Source organism: Schistocerca piceifrons, chromosome 7 (genome assembly GCF_021461385.2).
Source record: "Schistocerca piceifrons isolate TAMUIC-IGC-003096 chromosome 7, iqSchPice1.1, whole genome shotgun sequence".
Classification (NCBI taxonomy): Eukaryota; Metazoa; Arthropoda; class Insecta; order Orthoptera; family Acrididae; genus Schistocerca; species Schistocerca piceifrons.
This window is the reverse complement of record NC_060144.1, coordinates 563211969-563231560: the sequence shown is the minus strand read 5'-3', so window position 1 is coordinate 563231560 and position 19592 is coordinate 563211969. Positions and strand designations below refer to the sequence as shown.

The 19592-nt window shown below is 39.5% G+C and overlaps 1 protein-coding gene across 3 annotated transcripts in view; it reads left to right on the top strand.

Annotated features, from left to right (window-relative positions):
* LOC124804632 overlaps positions 1–19592 on the top strand; it is a 100016-nt gene that overhangs the window by 49066 nt on the left and 31358 nt on the right. Inside the window, exons 5-6 of one of the 3 annotated variants that reach the window (XM_047264844.1) lie at positions 1023–1049; positions 9530–10076. In XM_047264844.1, the coding sequence (XP_047120800.1) occupies positions 1023–1049; positions 9530–10076 (574 nt within the window). Of the gene's footprint in view, positions 1–1022; positions 1050–9496; positions 10077–19592 lie in introns of all 3 variants that reach the window. The other 2 variants (XM_047264845.1, XM_047264843.1) reach the window with 2 other exon arrangements.

Sequence of the window (19592 nt, the reverse complement as noted above, 5' to 3'; positions counted from 1 at the left end):
CCATCCTTTTCTTGACGTGTCTTACACACTCAAGTTTTTGTATAGGAACATCTTATGGCTTACTGTTTTGTACTGCAGTGAAAGCCTTGCTGTCTCCATCACCTAAGTAATTCACATATCTGACACCTCTCTCCTTCTGCGAATGCTGGATAATGTTGAATGCTGGATAATGTTAACTGCTCCTTTTACTGTCATTCCTCATTTGTCCCCTCATGATTTTTTATACACAGCTGCTTATGAACTAATCTGTTCTTCTGCGTTTCTTGAAGTTACTTTTATCCTTAGTCATTTTATTTACATATAAAAAGCAATAGAAGTTAGCTTACTGCAAAAATAGCTGATAATCACAATATTTTCAACGAAAACTAGTGTCAGAAACAAAGGACTGATTTGTTTGTTCATAATGCCAACTTCTGGGACATAGCAAAAGGCGCAAAACAAAGCAATCCACAGCCTTCTAGACTGTGTAGTTCCCAATATATGACTGCTCAACTGTGGCAGTATATGCGTAGCCACGAAATTTGACAGTCACATGTCAACATTCAAAATATTATTTGAAGGTCTCACAATTGTTTGATTTTAATGTATCATATACCAAAATGTTCAGGAAAGTCCAAAGTACATTATGGAGTAGAAAAGTTTCACAAACAGTGTATTTGTGATGTGAACTGACACTTTTAAAGATTGGCTACTGCAATTTCCCACAATAGTGGGTAGGGGAGAGGCACTGAGAAAATCGAAACTGTGAAAGTTTGTCGTGAATCTTGATTGGATAACGTGTTTAGGTAGAGAATTGCCCACAAATGGTTCAAGGTTGAGTCTTGGTCTGGTAAACAGGTTTAATCTGTCTGGATCTTTTATAACAAATAGTTCTTTACCTGGTCTTAACTTCTTGGACCTGTAAATTATGTCACTTTAAGGTGCATGTTTAATTAATTATGCTGTTGTAATTACTTGCTATCAGTAATCCATTACATCAATAACCTTTGCCGTAGCTCACTGTCGTGTACTGTTTCTTTTAGTTATCCAACGTATGGGAAGGATGATTGGTGAGTCATTGATTTACAAGAAAAATGTTATAGAGGCATGAGACAGCTGGACTTCGTGTTCTGTTTTAGTTGATTTACATGGTATTATGCTCTTTCCCATTTTGCCAGTCACTTTGTGAATGCATTTTTTATAGAAGCTTTCGCATTTATAATAAATCTGATTGTGGGATGTCACTTTTATGCTCTCTCTCTCTCTCTCTCTCACTCTCTCTTCTCTTCTCTCTCTCTCTCTCTCTCTCTCTCTCTCTCTCTCTCTCTCTCTCTCTCCCCCCCCCCCTCTCCCTCCCCCCCCCCCTCCCCCCCTTCAAACTTGGCAGTGTTAGCAGACTGTTTGTGCATTTTGTCTGCCTATTATTGTGAATGTGAACTTGAAAATCAATCCAGTTACACTATGTATTTTTAATCAGTTGACTATACTGTCCTGACTGAGTGTACTCTGCTGCATAAGTGATTTCCATAAAAGTTTTTTAGATAATTAGAATCTGATTTTGGTTTGTCTGGGTCTTATTAATCCCACTGGACTCAGTTGGTGTTTTAAAGTTATAAACAGAGTAGTTCTGTAGTGTTGCTTGTTAATAGATTTGGAATGATATCCTGTTAATTAACTAAGTATGTACCCTACCCTGAAAAAACAATTGTGAAACCAACCTGAAATATTTGTTGTAAATACATTTTTTTTCCAGTGGTCATTGTACAGAATTTGTTGCCTGTCACCAAAAATTGGGAAATGTTGTTATAGGCATTTATAAACAAGTATTTGTTTATCATTGTATGTAATTTTTTGGTTTGAGCAATTATCTTTTAATGAAGTGGAGAACAGAAATTCAGTTTTTCATTTAAGTTCCAATGGTAAGAATTTTTGTGTAGTTATTTATTCGACTTACAAGCCTTTGAGTTGCAAATATAATGCAGCTTATATTGCCAGAAGCTATGCTACATTATATCATTTTGCATTTTTGCGCATTGTGTTGTGTAAAATGGGTTAGTGTGAAAGTTAGCCCTAGCCTTAGTCCCCCTCCCCCCAATCTCTCTCTCTCTCTCTCTCTCTCTCTCTCCCCCCCCCCCTCCCTCTCTCTCTCTCTCTCTCTCTCTCTCTCTCTCTCTCTCTCTCTCTCTCTCTCCCCCCCTCCCTCTCTCTCTCTCTCTCTCTCTCTCTCTCTCTCTCTCTCTCTCTCTCTCTCTCACACACACACACACACACACACACACACACACACACAACTTGATGAAGAGAATCCCCCCCCCCCCCCACTTCTCTTCCACCAGATCAATTGATGTTCTTTTGTTGTGCATATTTGCCTCAACCAATGCCACAAGTCTACAACCAGGTTGAGATGGAGTGGCAAACCTGGAAGCTGTATTATATTTCTCTCGTTTCCATAAACTGAAGTGTACTGTGTATGTAGAGAAAGGAAATTGTACTTTCCATTTATTTGCTTATTGTGAATGGGGAGCATGTGCTTTTTAAGTGATGGTCTTTCATTTGGTAATATAATTTAAGGAGATGGTTTGATGGACTTAGTGTGTTTATTTCTGGGCTGTGACATTTGAAGTCTGTTAGCTATTGCTGATAGTTTGGCATCTGATATGGCATAGTGAATGCTTTGCTTGCAGTAGAGAGCAAAAAAAGACCTAATTTATAAAAGTATGTGTAATACCAAGCAATAGAGGGAGGTGCTCGTAAGTATGTTAACAAACAAACATTGGGGATCGTTTTTAGCATAACATAAAATCTGTTGAAAACAGAGATTGAGGGAGGTTTTCACCAAAATACGTTGGTACCAAAATGGATTGCAATCAGCTGAAATGCTATAATACAGGGGCGTAGTGGATGAAAAGATCATGTGTTTATTGTTGGGGGTGGGACAGTCTGTTTCACAAAAAAGTAAAAAGATCTCTGCTAAACTGTGAAGTTCTTACAAACCACTTAAACTGATGATGGGCTCCTACATGAGATGTCTTAGCAAATAACAGATGTAATTCTTCCTTCATTTAGTGATCATGCCATTGGATAAATCAGCACAAGAAAGGAATGAGACTAAAATCAAAATAATTCTTTTGAGAAATTTTGGCTGAACTGTTTGTTTTCCGAAAACTTCAGAAGTTTTTTCTAAAATGGTATTTGCTAGTTTTCTTCTTTTGGCTCTGTTTAACCTTTCAAAAAATGATACTTTCTGTTGAGAAGCAGAAGCTTCTCAGATTTTAGAAGTTCTTGGCATTACTTTTCTCTTCCCACTCAATTCGATAGTTACAAAATCTTCAGAATATTATTTTATGTCTTTGATGGAAACTCGTAGTTGTGTAACCCATACTTGACAGTGCTACAAATAGAACTGACAACACATTTAGTGTAGAAATAGAACCGAAAATAACTCCATTTGCACACTACAGGAAGAATATAAGTGCTGTCGAAATACATTACGTTGAAAGATTTTGTTTTCTTTTCTCTGTAGTGCAGAGTGCGGGCACTATAAACTAGCTGTCAGTCGCAAGTGTAGAGAAACTAGAATTGAGACCACCAGAGGGGAGAGGAATGTTGTGGGCAAACAAGCCCAACTCCCCTCACAGGGCAGCAGCCAACACCCGGTAAAAAGGGTCGCCAATCCCTTTCGGTGTTGTGAGGCTTGTAATTGAACTCTGTGATGGACCAGTGTTAGTCTCTTCACTTATTTCAAAACACAAAAAGAAAAAGAAGAAAAAAGTGCTGCACAACACAGCATTTGCTAACAGCTGCTGCAAATAATTTGCTGAGTTGGCAATATCGTAAATGAAATAGTTCAGGCCTGCCCTCTACCGGTACTTGACACCACCACCATTCAAAACACGCTCTTCCTAAAACTGCCTCATTAAAGTATCCACATTATGCCAAATTTGAACTTCAGTCAACAGGCAAACATATGTCATTCCTTTCTCTAAGATGCTAGGTCCCGTGGCTAGGTACAACATTGCGTTGCGTGGCATGTGCTTGTGTTTTATACAGACCATGCAGTGGCCTGCAACCGGAGTGGCACCAGAGCATATGTTGTTGCACTTGTGCAGTTTTTATTTGGCAAACGCGTTTTTACAGTTTTCCAAATTAGGCTTCAGGGGATGATGTGATATACCAGTCACTAAACATTGGTTCCATTTTTATTTTTATTTACAGAAAATAGAGCTATTTCCTACAATATTGGATAAAATAGTTCATCTGGATACAATTCTCTGTGAAACAGCATCTGTTAGGTAAATTTGCGTTTTCACATTTAGAATTTGCATCTATAGTTGCATTTATTTTTTTCAGGTCTCTATTTATAAATATTCACACTGTAAGGAAACAGCAGACAGTCGAAAAAAAGATGCTACTATTACTTGCCAACATTAGGGGGAGTGTCCCACATTGGCCTAGCCACTGCTGGGCCCTCAGATTTTTCTCGTTGGACAGTCATTTGGTGTTACAAGCATTGCAACACAAATTATGTAGCTCAGTAGCCCAGGAAGTGGAGACTCAGTTGTGTGTATCTAGCCCAGTAATTGAAGACTCAGTTGTGTGTCTTTCTTGACTCTCTGTTTAAAGTGAAATGCTGCTGTGTGACATCCTAAAACTATAGAATTCTTAATGATTAATTTTAGTCAGACTTGGTTCAAACTATAAATTACTTGAATTTTAAGAATATCAAATAATACTGGTAACTAATCATATGTCATTCCATGTGGCTATCTTCAGATTGTTGCCACTAGGCTAATTTGTGTGTCAGCTACTACATTTGCAGTATCGCTATTAGTGCAAGATTTTTCTTTCTGCCTTTCATGTTATCCATCGTCCCTTCATAGTCTTTTCTGTTTGATGTGAACAATTACAGTACTACTGTGAATTTCAAAAACAAGAAGCTTGACACTAAACAGAAAAAAATGCACTAGAAAATAGTTCCAGTAACAAGAATATATAATCATTGTATTGGAAAAAAAGGTAGTGCAGAAGAGCAACTTGCCTTGTAACAAATCATTTTTTTCTTAAAACATGTTTGTCTACCTCCTCCTGTGTGTTTTTACTACATTATTCTACTCAAATAATGTCACAGGAACACACAATTCTCTGTATAGCTGTTCAATAATTAAGGCATCTAACCAAGTGAAGTTCATAGAAAATAGTAAACGTTTTTTAACATTGCTACCTGATTATTTTCTGAAGAGCGTGAAGTTTCTTTCACAAACATGTGGAGCTAAACATAGGAAACGGCTAATTTTTTGCAATTTTTTTATTTTTCTTCGACATGTTTACTCCAAAATTCTTTGGTGGTTGCAGTTTTATACGTTTGCAAGGAAGCCTCTTCTTTCAAGTCCATTATCTCTATTTGGAGGAAAGGCTTTGAAAGATGGAACAACCTCGCAACCTCTGCTGCTGGAGAAACTTCAAAAGGCTATTTTAAGAATTACGACAACTATGTTTCCATGAAGTCTTGGAGTCTTGCTGCTGATTCTGCTGTGGCCTTCTCCACCAGACATCATGGCGCCTAGAATATCAGCAACCAAACTGACAGCCTGCAACCGCGGGTTGCCCGCCTTCGCAGGCACACCGAAGCACCACACAACCGACAGGCAGTATTGATGAACGGCCACAGCAGCAACCACAACACCACCACCACCACCACAGCAAAGACACCGGCGGCCACCAGGGGCCACTACCGGCCCACATAAACATAAGGAAGAGGTCGCTGCAGATCCTGGAACTATTTTCACACGTCAACCACGTGATGAAAAATAGCTCCGAGGTACTCATCCGCCGAAGCACTATAAAGGCCAGTGCTCGGCCGCACATCGGGAGTTCATCGACCGCCAGCAGACTTGGATAGCTGCCGCCCCGGCAGCCCGGCTTGGATCTTCTTGCTGATCTCTGGATTAGGCTTGGTATATCGGAGAAGTCTCTGGTGGAGACTAGTAGGAAATTATTTCAGTTGTTTTCTATCTTGCTCTTCTATGTAGTTGTGATTCGAAGATGGATCACTGTTTTATGTTGGTGTTATACTTGGAGAATTTGTTTTGGTTAATTGAACAGTCCAATAAATTGTTTCGAAATTTGATCGTTAGTTTCTTCTGCTTACGCAGACATATCAGATTCCTCCTAAGATCTGATGTAAAATTTGAAAATACTGCAGCATCCATGTCATAGTTACCTTGATATTCAGGAATTTTTGGAAAGTGAATAAATTCTTGACTTTCAATTCTTTTTCAAAGATATCCAGCTTGCAACAGAGAAAACACATTTTGCATCATATCACACATTAATTTCCCATTTCCTTGCAGCTCGATATTGAACACATTTAAATGTTTCAGCATGTCTTCCAGGAAAGCCACAGATAAAATATTGCATTCATTTGCTTGGAACTCCAGATACTTTGTTGCTGGTTGTGTATCCACAAAGTTGTCTACAAAGGAGGTTACTTCTTTTGTTTACCAAAAACGTTAATCACTTGTTCTGCATTGAGTTAGAACGCGACAAATTACACTCGGGTAGAAATTCTTTGAGCTGTCTATGCTGAATAGTAGAAAGAGACCTCATAAAGCTGGTCAACTTGTTCAAACAGTCCATTACTTCTTTCAGAGTGGCACAAAGTTTTCCACAGAGTGCTGCCTGGTGAATTATGCACTGATAAAATAGTAGTGCAGCATTATTATCCTCGATTTTCTTTACTGGTCCCTTTTTTTGCCAATCATCGCTGGTCCCCTGTCAGTTGAGACATGTAATTTTATAGTAAGTAATGCTTCATTTTGTCACGAAGTTGTCAAAAGTCTTGAATGAATCTTCTTTGTGAGTCTAGTCTTAAACAGCAATATTGCTAGCAATTCTTTCTTAAACGCTTTACTTTCTATATCAAAAAACGGCACAAAAGTAGACATGCGTTCTTCGTTAAAAATGCCACATGATTCATCAAGTGCTATGGCGTGGCAAGGCATCTTCTGCATAAGTTCGAGCAAACTGCTTTTACTGTTAGAATCTAACATTTCTGCTCTTCTTATATTTCTTTTTGCCATCAGTGAATACCTTGAACTTTTTTCTCTTCAAAAAGTGCCACAGCCACTTGCAACCTCCTGTCTCTCTCTCTCTCTCTCTCTCTCTCTCTCTCTCTCTCTCTCTCTGTCTCTCTGAGCCTGAAAATGGCTTCTGATGTCCATCAAGCGCCCAACAAACGCACAATACTTTTTCGGCAGATTTTGCTTGCACTCACATAGAGCGATTTTGTAAGGCCGTGATTTTTTTTAAGACAGTAGGTATGTGTAGAGATTTTTTTGACAAGCTTTATTATCAAGAGGAAATTTTTATGGAACTGTTGATAAAATGTTTGGTACTGTCACTTGATGTTTGGTCGTGTCACTTTAAATTGGCACATTTAACACAAGCGACAGTTTTGTTGCATGTGAAGGAAACTGGAACAGCTCGAGGCCTGTCACACAGCGTTAAAAAGAAAAGGGAAAGAAATGTTCAGTCTACTCACTTAAAATCTTCCTATTTTCACTATCATCTTTACGAAATTTAAGATCCATACTGACGCAAAAAAGGTTAGAAGCTTCTTATTACTATAAGAGAAATTAATAGCAGCTCCGTATGAGGTTTGCAGCAACTATTGATGAAGTAATGATAAAATTGGTCTGCTGTATTTAGATTCATTACAAAGCTACTACTCGCTGTCCATCAAAAGCCACTTGCCAATGCAGTGCAGAGGAGCCGCTTCAATGTCGCAGGTCGCCGCTGCTGTGTACACCTTCCTGACAGACAAACTTGTCATTCCACGTCAAAGTTTCATAAAGTGGCATTCGAGTTATGAACACAAAAATTGTGTTAAAATGAATAGGCCTGCTCTGATTAAGAGGCTTCATAGGTTGCCAGAGCCAGAGATTGATTTAATTTCCTTTTTCGTTAAATAAAATTCTAATGTTGCCCTTCGGTGTGCAGAGCTCTTGTGTGGAACAACACAGCTTGCTCCCCTGCACCCTCGCTCTCCAGAGCACTTTCTCCTACACTACACAGTACAGCAGCTAGGTTTTCAGTCTACCTACAAACCATTAAGAACTCAAATCAATCACACAGTTACTTGTAAAATACTGTTAAAAGTGGCGAGGGTGGCACTCAAACGTATTGTTATCTACAGAAAAATAGTTTTTAAATTATTTTCTTCAGTATACTTTCAAAATATTTTTTGCGGTCAAGTTTTTGACTTCCCGCAGTCCGGACCTGGACCTCGGTTTGCTAGTTTCTGATTGGTGGTGTAGGGTATAAAATTAGTGGAAAAGAGCTTTTACGGGAATAGCAACAGTAAGGTGTTGCTTTGTTATTAATTTTGTGCATAATTCTTTTCATAGCTGTTATTTTCTCTGCGACTGTGGTATATATTCTGAAATAAAATCCGGTCATTGATAGCAAAGTGTGAAAATTTATTTAGCTTTACCAGTTTCACTGGATTAAGCTGTTGGCTTCGGAAGTCTACACGATTTGGGGTATTATAAATCATTAGAATTTGGGTCCATTTCATACAGACTTCTGAAGATGACAGCTAAATCTGTTGGAAACCAGTAAAGTGAAATAAATTTCCTAGTTGTGCAACTGACTATTGAATTTTAATCTAAAATAATTCAGAACGTTAAAAATATCATTTCATAAAATTTCAAATATGTCAGTAGGAGTTTAATCCAAATGAGGCTTAAAGATATTTAAGGAAACAATGTTTCATATAGGGCAAGAGGTTTCCACTAATAACTCTGGGTTTTGTTTCATAGACTAGAATTTTTGGTACCCATCCCAGTTGCTATCTTCCGTGAGGTATTTTAAGAATATGTAGAAATATGCCAAATTGGCTCTCAACTAAAACTTAATTTATGAGCATTTGCAAAGATTTTGATGTAGCTTTAGAAAGTGACTGAGGGAGATTTCATCTGATGAGTGTCTCATAAGCCTGCTTTAATTTCTGCTTGAAAATATTTATGCCTCAAATTTCAGAAAAAGCTGTTTAACGAAAATTTTGAAAAAGGGTCCTACTTTATCGATTTTTTTTTTTTTTTTTCAATGAATTATTAATCATTGCAGTCTTACAGTTTTAATATATACATAATAAATATTTGCAACAATTAGTTATGGCCAATTTTGAGCTTGATTTCGTGCAATATATGTTAATGACATGAATTCAACCACTTGAAAACGGCATAAAAGGCTGAAACCTGGGTTGTAATTAAATAAACAACAATGCAGTCAAATGGTGATTTAAAAATTAGTTTTTAATTAACAGGTGTTAACAAAGTAGTGTGGTGCATGTTGGAGTAGTTCTGAAAGATTGATAATTAATTGCTAAGAGCACGAAATTCAGGCTGTATTTAAAAAACAAATTTGCTGGCGCAATGGTTTGGTGGTGGGTAAAACAGTATCTTTTTATCATAGTTTTAACTAATGTGTATATGATGTGTATTCCTACACCGTGAAGGAGCCGACGCCAGAACGGTGTTATTTCCGGCAGGGCGACAGCTGCCACCTACACGTCTTCGGCAAATCTGGGCCTGCCTAACATGCATCTGATGGGGCTCGCTGACCCCTCGCAGCACCAGATGTTGCCTCCTGCCGCATCTCCTCTGTGCTCGCCACACTACACCGTGGCCCCCCAGCCGCAGCCCCAGCAGGTGCGGATCCAGCCCAAGGTGTCGTCGGCTCCCGCACAAGTAGTTCCGACACCCGTCTCTGCTTCCACTGCGAAGTACCCGCCGCCGCCTCTGGTGCCGGTGAATGGGACACCAGGTCCACCGCGTTTTCCTACAAACTTGTACGGTGTAGCGACGACAGGTGCCGACGTCATTGATTTATCCTCGCCTCCCCAGTCACCGAGGAGGAGTGCTCAAGTGGGTGCTACAGTGAGTGCAAATAGGACTACACCGCAACACGCTCCTGCAGTTACAACTGCTGCAGTTACTCCTGCCAGCGTGCGAGATTTATCAGATCCGAATGGCACTGCACGGAAGCTTATCCAGGTGCCTGATACGAATTCATCGGGATCGCAGTCACCGTACAAGGTAAACATCCGTTCTTTTATTCTTGTGATGCTTATTCTAATTGAGAACATATTACTGTCATAGATATTCTTAGTGTATAAGTAAGTTTTAAATGCAAATTGTCTTTGTTTTTCATATTTTCTCTGCAGCTCTTCTACCTTCACTACGTAGATTATGTTTTAAGAATTGTTGCACAGCATATTGTTAAGTTTTCTAGACAGTATTTTGAAACTATTCTTAATATGTTTTGTTTGGCCTGGTTTAATAACCTGATACAATAAGTCCTTAGTTTGTTGGGAGCCCTTAAAGATCGTGTTGGACTGTACTTTTATTGGATTTGGCTTGCGTTCATCTCTGAATTACTTATGACGATAGTACCTCCACAACACATTTCTTTAACCACATCTTGTACAATGCATGATCGAGGAGAAATTGTTCATCATTTTATCTCCTCAAACTAAGTGTTTCGTTACAGTGATGTAGATTTTTATGTTGTCATTCAAAGACTAAATAGAATCTGTTATTATTAACAAAATTATGAAATGAATAGATTGCTAATCACCGTAAAGATGACATGTTGAGTTGCTTGTCGTGGGCTTTTCATTGTTTGATTTTATTGTTATTACAATAAAGTCCATTGCTAAGAATCATCAGGTAAGTCTTATGAGTAATTTTTGGATCCAGGTCCTCGTGTTGCCCCAATTCTGTATTTATTTTCTACTTCAGTCATCATCAGTTACTTGGTGCCTAAATAGCAAAACTCATCTATTGCTTTTAATATCTCATTTCGCACTCTAATTGATTTAATCTGTACCATGTCCCTTCGTCCAGAGGCACTGATTCTGCTGGACTAACTTTCCTCCCATTCCTCATAAAAATCATCAGAGGAGCATCAGGTTGATATTTAGGCCCCCTCAGAGCTTGTTGACAAATTCAGAAGTGTGAAATGTCTTGTACGCTGTCACATCTCTATTTACAATTTTGAAGGCCAGCCAATGATGCTGATACACATCACACTTCACCCATTACCGTGTGCAACAGCACCAGTATGGAAGATACTGAATGAGAATTTACAACCGAGAAAAATGAACGGACCCTTAGGGAGTAATGTTTGGGCAGTTCCTTTGACAACTTAATTATTTATTCTCATAGAGCCTGATGTCAAATCAAGACTCTTAATCAACTTGAAAACAATAGCATGATAATATGTGGGTCAACAAAGCCTGTAGTTTGTTTACATTTGATGATCATCTTATTACCACATATTAATTATTTATTTTTAAGTGCTAGAATATCATCAGTAGTAGGCTACTACCTTCTCCCACTCCTTTCTCAACTGCCACGTCCTTTTTCCTTTGACACCAAAATTTTCTATCAGTACTTGCAAGGATTTTTCCTTCGTGGGAAGGCTATAACAGGATGCACTAAGTCTCTTGATGCCAATTGAGGAGCTACAGGACCCAGTTGTAGTGGCTTCTGCTCATAGAACGTGACAAGGACTGGGAGACTGGTGTGTTTGACCCCAAGCTTCTCCATATCGTATCCTACAATACTGTCGGTGGAGGGTGATACAGTGTTCAGTTGTTACCAATGAGCCAGCCAGGGCATGTAGACAGGGTTTACATTTTATGTATACAAATGCTATAAACGCGCCTAAGTAAATGTGAAGGAAACCTAGGAAACTGATGTCAACCATAACTGGTATCAAATTAAGGAAACTGTAAATAGTGTGGCCTAGGAAATTCCAGACGAATGAAAGACGTCAGATAAAATGTGTTCAGTTGTGTGAGCCAGTAAAAGATTGAAAAGAGAAGGCTGGCTAGGAAGAGGTGTCTAGAATATAGGGTGGATAGGGAGTTAGTTAGACATAAAACATCCAAAGTAAGTCTATTAACAAAGTGTCAAGAACTGGCTTTAAATTATGATTCTAGGAAAGTATTGCAATCCCCTGTGTGTCGCTCACATTGGGCTGGTGAGGATAAGATTAGTGTGGTAACCAAAACCATTTGTGGGAACGCCTTGGGCTGTGGATTGGAGCCGCCAGGCGGGGAAACCGCCGGTGGTGGAGCACGCACCACCGGGTAAACACAAGGACGAGTCGGACGACAGACCAACGACAACCGACAACAACCGACCACAACCAACTATGACCGACACAACAAGGAAGAGATAAACAACGGAGGCTTGTAGAAACCACAACACCAAACACCAACATTAAATCCACTCGGAACCGGAGCCAGGCAAATGCAACAACGAGTAATGGACAGAACGCAGTACCGCCGAGATAGAGACGCAATCCAGAGCGAGTACCAGACTAACTGGACTAGGGCAGAGAGGGTCCCTATATACGAAACCAGAGGGAGCGGCTATTGGCCGCAGTCTGCACATGGTGTAATGATGGCGCCCTTGCTGCGCGAGAGCCGCTGCGCGGAAGTGCCGCCGCGGACGCGGAGCCCTCTATGGACTGGCCACATCCATTTGTTCTGGCGCGTGTTTGACTTCCGCGGCGGGAGGTACTAGAATTAGAATAACTGCTACACGCAAAGAGGCATTGAAACAATCATTCTGTCCGCACTCCATATGTGAATGGAGCAGGAAGAAACCCTAATAGCTGGTACTGTGGGATGTACTTTCCACCATGCACTTGACTGTGGTTCGCAGGGTATGGATGTAAATCTATATCAGAATAAGGAAGGACAGGGCGACTACACTAAGGCAGGAGGAACAGAAATATTAAGGGACTAATAGAAGAAGCCAAAGGGAATGTACCGAAAGTAAAGGAAGTATCAGAAATAAAACAAGCATTTATTAATGACACACAGGGGAAGACAGTCACAAATAACACTCAAGTAAAAAGACAGTGATGGGTAGAGTACTTCAAAGAATTGTTAAACTGTGATGGCCCCATTGAATCGCTTCCATGTGACGTACAGGACACCGTAGACAACAAAGTAGAGACCCCCAGTGAAGAAGAAACGCAGCAAGTAATAAAAAACCTAAAACACCACAAGGCTTTCGGTAAAGATGAAATTGCGGGAGAGCTAATAAAGAACGGAGAACTGATACGTGTTAAAATAGTTCCAAAGTTGCTAATGAATATTTAGGAGTATGAGAGCCTGCTTGATGACTGGAAAATGGCTGTAATCTGCCCTGTAATAAAAAAAAGCAACCACCCCCTGGTAAGTGATAATTATATAGGGGTTGTAATCCTTAATGTAAGCTGCAAAATTGTGTGTCTCTGTATACTAAAGAGAATGTTGCCAATTGCAGAAAGAAATGTAGGGGCTTTCAGTGTAGTATCAGGAGGAAGAGATCAGCTTCTTACACTCGTACAGATAACTGAGTAAGATTGGAAACATAACATTCTTATTCGTATAGTTTTTTTTATAGACTTATAAAATACTTCTGACAGCATACATCATCAGTGTCTTGAAACAGTTTGTTTGCACAGAAAATAATATGTCTAGCACAGTTGTGTTCAGAGGGAGCCTATGGCAGAGTGAAAAGATAGAAACCCGTCTGGAATAAGACTGGGAAATAACACAATAAATCGGCTTGCATGTATGAAAGAGGTTGTTCTAGTAACTGATAGCTAAGTAAACTTAAAAGTTATGACAAGTTCTTACAGGTATATTGTAAGGAAGGCAGGGTTACAAATTAATGAGGAGAAAACAGAGTACAAGGCCTTCGGAAGGATACTCAATGATGGTCCCCATTGACAGTTGATGAAGTCACTTTTAAAAGAATAGGCACATGTAAATGTAAGGGAAACACTTTCAATAAGCAGAATACAGTGGAAATTGAGATCGAGGTAATGGCTGCATCAGCAAATAAAACATATTTTTGCTTATGGGACAGTGTGAGCGTTATAGCAGTTTCGAGAAGTTTTACAATTAGACTATACCACAGTGTAATTTTCCCAAGAGCTCTGTATTATTGTGAAACATTTACGTTAAAGCAGGTGAACAAAAACTGCTCGCCTTCGAGAGAATGATATTAAGGTGAATATTTGGTCCCAAGAGGGCACCCAGTCACAGAAATGGAGATTGTTAAAAAAAATCAGGGACTGGCAGACTTGCACTCGAAAACTAATAGTGGCCAAAGGATGAAAAAAATATTGCTGTGGGCTGGACACCTTAATAAGATGGAAGAGGAAAAGACTATTATGAGTAGCATTCTCAGCATCTGTGTAGGGCAGAAGTGGCCATGGACAAGATGGAAGGATGACATCAACAAGGATATTTTGACGATGGGCCTTAGAGATGGAAAATCGACCATGAAAGCCAGATAGAAGAATAAATGTAGATTTGCCTTTCTTCAGTCGATATTTCTAAGATAAGTTATAGTCACAGTATTTCCTTGCATTTCTCTGAAACCCAAACTGTTCTCAACAGGAATGATAAATAGTTCATTAAATTTCTTTAAGTATCAGAACCACCATTTTCAGCTAGATATGTAGAAGTGCTATTTGGCTCAATCCCCCATAAGTTCTGTATGCGCGGGAAGCCTGTGTTTACACCAGTGGTGGATACATATGGGGTGCACCCCCCCCCCCCCCCCCCTCCTTCCGTGCGGGTCCACCCGCGTTGCCCCCGCCAGTCAGCCTGGACGCAATTCGTTCGTTTCTTTTGATCGGGCTATCGAGTAGTTGTACTTTCCTATGTAGCATGCGCATTCGCGTCATCGCATCTTATTTGTTTCTGTCTGGCATCTGGCACATAGACAGCTAACAAATACCTTTGAGAAAAGTCACAGCTATTCTAATGGTGTCGATACGTTATTCCGTCCGGCATTTGTTCGAGAAAAATCGCGAATATTCTACTGTTTTCTTATGCAGAGAACCTCCGATAGGTAGTATTATAAATACAGACTATTTGCCGAATAGGAAGCTAGTTTACATTCAGAAGCAGAAATATTAAAGACTGAAGAATGAATAAGTAAAAAGTTCTAGTTGTAACAAGTGCAAGTGTGAAGATCACTCAAGAGTGAGAGTGATCAGTTGATTGTGAAGTATTAATAATAGTAATTGATAGTAATTTCTCAGTAAAAATATTGTTATGAGACTCATAACATATATCCCCAGTAATAGTGACTTTCGAGAAGATTCCTAAAAATGCATTGTTACTATATAGGCCCTCTTTCTTAAACTTTGCATGTGACTTGATTATTTTTTATTGTGGTAAAAGTAAAGGTAGCTCAAGATATCTTTAGTGCCCCCTTCCTCGAGGTATTTCTCTCTCCGCCAGTGGTTTACACTGGCACTTCTTGAGTTATTCCTCATGTTTTATTGCAAGAATCAGTTATTGAAGGAGATTATTCTCCAGCGATCCATCTGGAAATATATCTTATTGTTGGGACTTGTTATGGAAGAAGCAGCTTAAGTATCTTCTTTTTCCCCTGTTATTGGGAGTCAAAATTTTATTAATTTTAAAATTTCATGGTAGTTGGTCTTCTGGTTATTGATCATTTTCTTGCTGTTTTCATGGCAAGTAAATCTTTCAGGTACCAATAAACACTCCTGTTAATCTGTTATGTCAAGTCTACCTTTTAATCTTTTTAGTTCTAGCGAAGCAAACTGGTTACGTGTCCAGGGTGGTAGTAGCAATGTGTTTTTGCCCGAGAAGCAGGATGGGGAGGTAATAACAGCATTCATTAAAATACTTTTACAAAGTGGAACACAGTCACATTCCGCATGTCCGTTATGTGCCCCCATGAGTGAAGTACCCACTTGAAACATGTACAGAAACAATACAAACAGTTCATCTCTCATTGGATGCACTCAATTCTTTGCTGGCAGCATCCGTAAAACTGCCTTCCCCAGTGATGTTGCTAGTTTTCATGGCTGCGCCTGTTTAGTCGACCGCTTTTCAGCAACAGATGATAATGCCAACCCTTTGTTTAAATCTATGCCGACTGATTTTATTATGTTTTCAGTGTCTTCATCTGTCAAAGTTTCTCTCCACCAATGATCATGACACAAATTTTTGGAATGATACACAGTCTTTCTAGTTGTCTAATATCATACCAGTAAAAGCTAATATCAGCAATCTGACCATGTTGTCTAGTGATGTTATGGTGTTAAAGTGTTTTGATTTGTTTGATAAAATTTTGTAATTAAAAAAAAAAAAAAACTATTGTAGAGTGCTCATTTTGGAAGTATGTTGTATGTTGTGATAGCATATTTATCAGCGCTTTCAGTGAAATATTAGTTGTCTGCATTTTACTTATTGTAGTTTGGGACGGATACTGGAACCCTGTTCCACTTAACATTGCATCCCCCCCCCCCCCCCCACACACACACACACACACACACACACACACACACACTGTAATTTGCACACAGTTGACGTGCTTACTTGACTTTTGCTGTTCAACATCTGCTTGTGCCTTCCATCACATTCTCTATGGGAACTATCACACCTTTCTTGTTCTAATTGTCTGTAAAGTTAGTGAAATTAACAGCATGCTGCCGAAGCTTCCTGTGAAGGTATTTTCTGTGTTTGCTTTTTTTTTGATAATTTTTCGTGCTTGCACTATGAGGTGACAATGTGCACAGCTTTGAACTGGAGCACAAGTGTATGTAATCACATGACCAGGTTAGTTCCCATTATGGCCAGGTAACCAGTTCACTGAGACGAGCGAGGCATGGCGGCTGAGGTGCTTGCTGTTTATTACATCCCAAAAGTCATGTACGAAAGCGAATAGAGTGGTACTGCTAAACTTTTTTATCGTTTTTAATCTGGTGGCTATATAAGTAATAATTATTAAAAGGAGACAGTATAATTTATCATTTTACATCTGCATGAAATTCTATTGCATCGATTGGCAAATTTACATGTGTTATTACTCAGAAAGGTGATTTGGTAATCTGGCTATAGCAGGAACTAACTGATAAGAGGTACAGTTGTGTTCCAGTTCAAAATAGCGCACTTTTTTCCCTCACAGTTGAGCGTGAAAAGTGATCACAAACTACAGTGAAAAATACCTGTGCGGCAAGCAACAACAATATGCTGTTAACATTGTTAATGTCACTGATAGTGAGAATGAGAAAGGTGTGATAATGCCAACAAAGAAGGCAGTGGGAGGTGCAAGCAAATGTTTCTGGGTAAAAGTTACGTCAGTCAGTTGTGTGCAAATTGAAGGACAGGGAACACTATGACTATTGATTGTATTATATTCTCAGTTTACATATCCATCAGAATACCTCTTCTTCAGCATTAATCACAAACATTGACATGATACATTTTCTTTCAAGTCTTAACAACAGTGAAAGCGTACGTACAGGATTGAACACGAACTGACCGCATGGTCTAGTGGCTGGCATTTTTTGCTAGCTGTGCCGAGGTCCAGGGTTCTGCTCCCAATGGCTACTTCAATTTTTTTGTGGTGGAAAGGTCCAGCGAAATTAAACAATTGAAAGTCGTGGATGGAATAATGACAATATCATAAGAAGGGTAGATTGCTGCTCACCATATAAAAAGAGACATTGAGTCACAGACAGGCATAACAGAAAGACTGCTGTACATGTAAGCTTTCAGCCAAAAGTTGAAAGTCGTGGATGGAATAATGACAATATCATAAAAAGGATAGATTGCTGCTCACCATATAAAAAGAGACATTGAGTCACAGACAGGCATAACAGAAAGACTGCTGTACATGTAAGCTTTCAGCCAAAAGGTCTTCTTCTAATGAAGTATATACACACACACACACACACACACACACACACACACACAGCAATAGCGCAGTGCTGTCATCTGAGATAACATTTGTTGAAATTGCATGAAGCGATTAAGTTTTTGGTGCAGAGGGTCATTGTGAAAATGTTTATTCACTGAGAGATATTAACTTCCACAGTTTTTTACCGTGTCATTGGATGCATCTATTTTTTCTGAGATTGCAGTTGTATTCAGATTTGCGTTGATATTTGATGTGGGTTATTGTTGAATCAAATATCAACGCAAATTTGAGTTATTGTTGAATCCCCCCACCCCCCACCAAGAACCATGGACCTTGCCGTTGGTGGGGAGGCTTGCGTGCCTCACCGATACAGATAGCCGTACCGTAGGTGCAACCGGAACAGAGGGGTATCTGTTGAGAGGCCAGACAAACGTGTGGTTCCTGAAGAGGGACAGCAGCCTTTTCAGTAGTTGCAGGGGCAACGGTCTGGATGATTGACTGATCTGGCCTTGTAACACTAACCAAAACGGTCTTGCTGTGCTGGTACTGCGAACGGCTGAAAGCAAGGGGAAACTACAGCCGTAATTTTTCCTGAGGGCATGCAGCTTTACTGTATGGTTAAATGATGGCGTCTTCGTGGGTAAAATATTCCGGAGGTAAAATAATCCCCCATTCGGATCTCTGGGCGGGGACTACTCAGGAAGACATCGTTATCAGGAGAAAGAAAACTGGCATTCTATGGACCGGAGTGTGGAATGTCAGATCCCTTAATTAAGCAGGTAGGTTTCAAAATTTAAAAAGGGAAATGGATAGGTTAAAGTTAGATATTGTAGGAATTAGTGAAGTTCGGTGGCAGGAGGAACAGGCGAATACAGGGCTATAAATACAAAATCAAATAGGGGTAATGGAGGAGTCGGCTTAATAATGAATAAAAAAGTAGGAGTGCGGGTAAACTACTACAAACAGCGTAGTGAACACCTTTTGTAGCCAAGATAGACACGAAGCCCACGCTTACTACAGTAGTACAAGTTTATATGCCAACTAGCTCTGCAGATGACGAAGTAATTGAAGAAATGCATGATGAAATAAAAGAAATTATTCAGATAGTGAAGGGAGACGAAAATTTAATAGTCTTGGGTGACTGGAATTCGAGAGTAGGAAAAGGGAGAGAAGGAAACATAGTGGGTAAATATGGATTGGGGGAGAGAAATGAAAGAGGAAGCCGTCTGGTAGAATTTTGTACAGAGCGCAACTTAATCATAGCTAACACTTGGTTCAAGAATCATAAAAAAAGGTTGTATACATGGAAAAACCCTGGAGGTACTAAAAGGTTTCAGATAGATTATATAATGGTAAGACAGAGATTTCGGAACCAGGTTTTAAATTGTAAGACATTTCCAGGGGCAGATGTGGACTCTGACCACAATCTATTGGTTATGAACTGTAGATTAAAACTGAAGAAACTGCAAAAAGGTGGGGATTTAAGGAGATGGGACCTGGATAAACTGAAAGAACCAGAGGTTGTACAGAGTTTCAAGGAGAGCGTAAGGGAACAATTGACAGGAATGGGGGAAAGAAATACGGTAGAAGAAGAATGGGTAGCTTTGAGAGATGAAGTAGTGAAGGCAGCAGAGGATCAAGTAGGTAAAAACATGAGGGGTAGTAGAAATCCTTGGGTAACAGAAGAAATATTGAATGTAATTGATGAAAGGAGAAAATATAAAAATGCAGTAAATGAAGCAGGCAAAAAGGAATACAAACATCTCAAAAATGAGATTGACAGGAAGTGTAAAATGGCTAAGCAGGGATGGCTAGAGGACAAATGTAAGGATGTAGAGGTTTATCTCACTAGGGGTA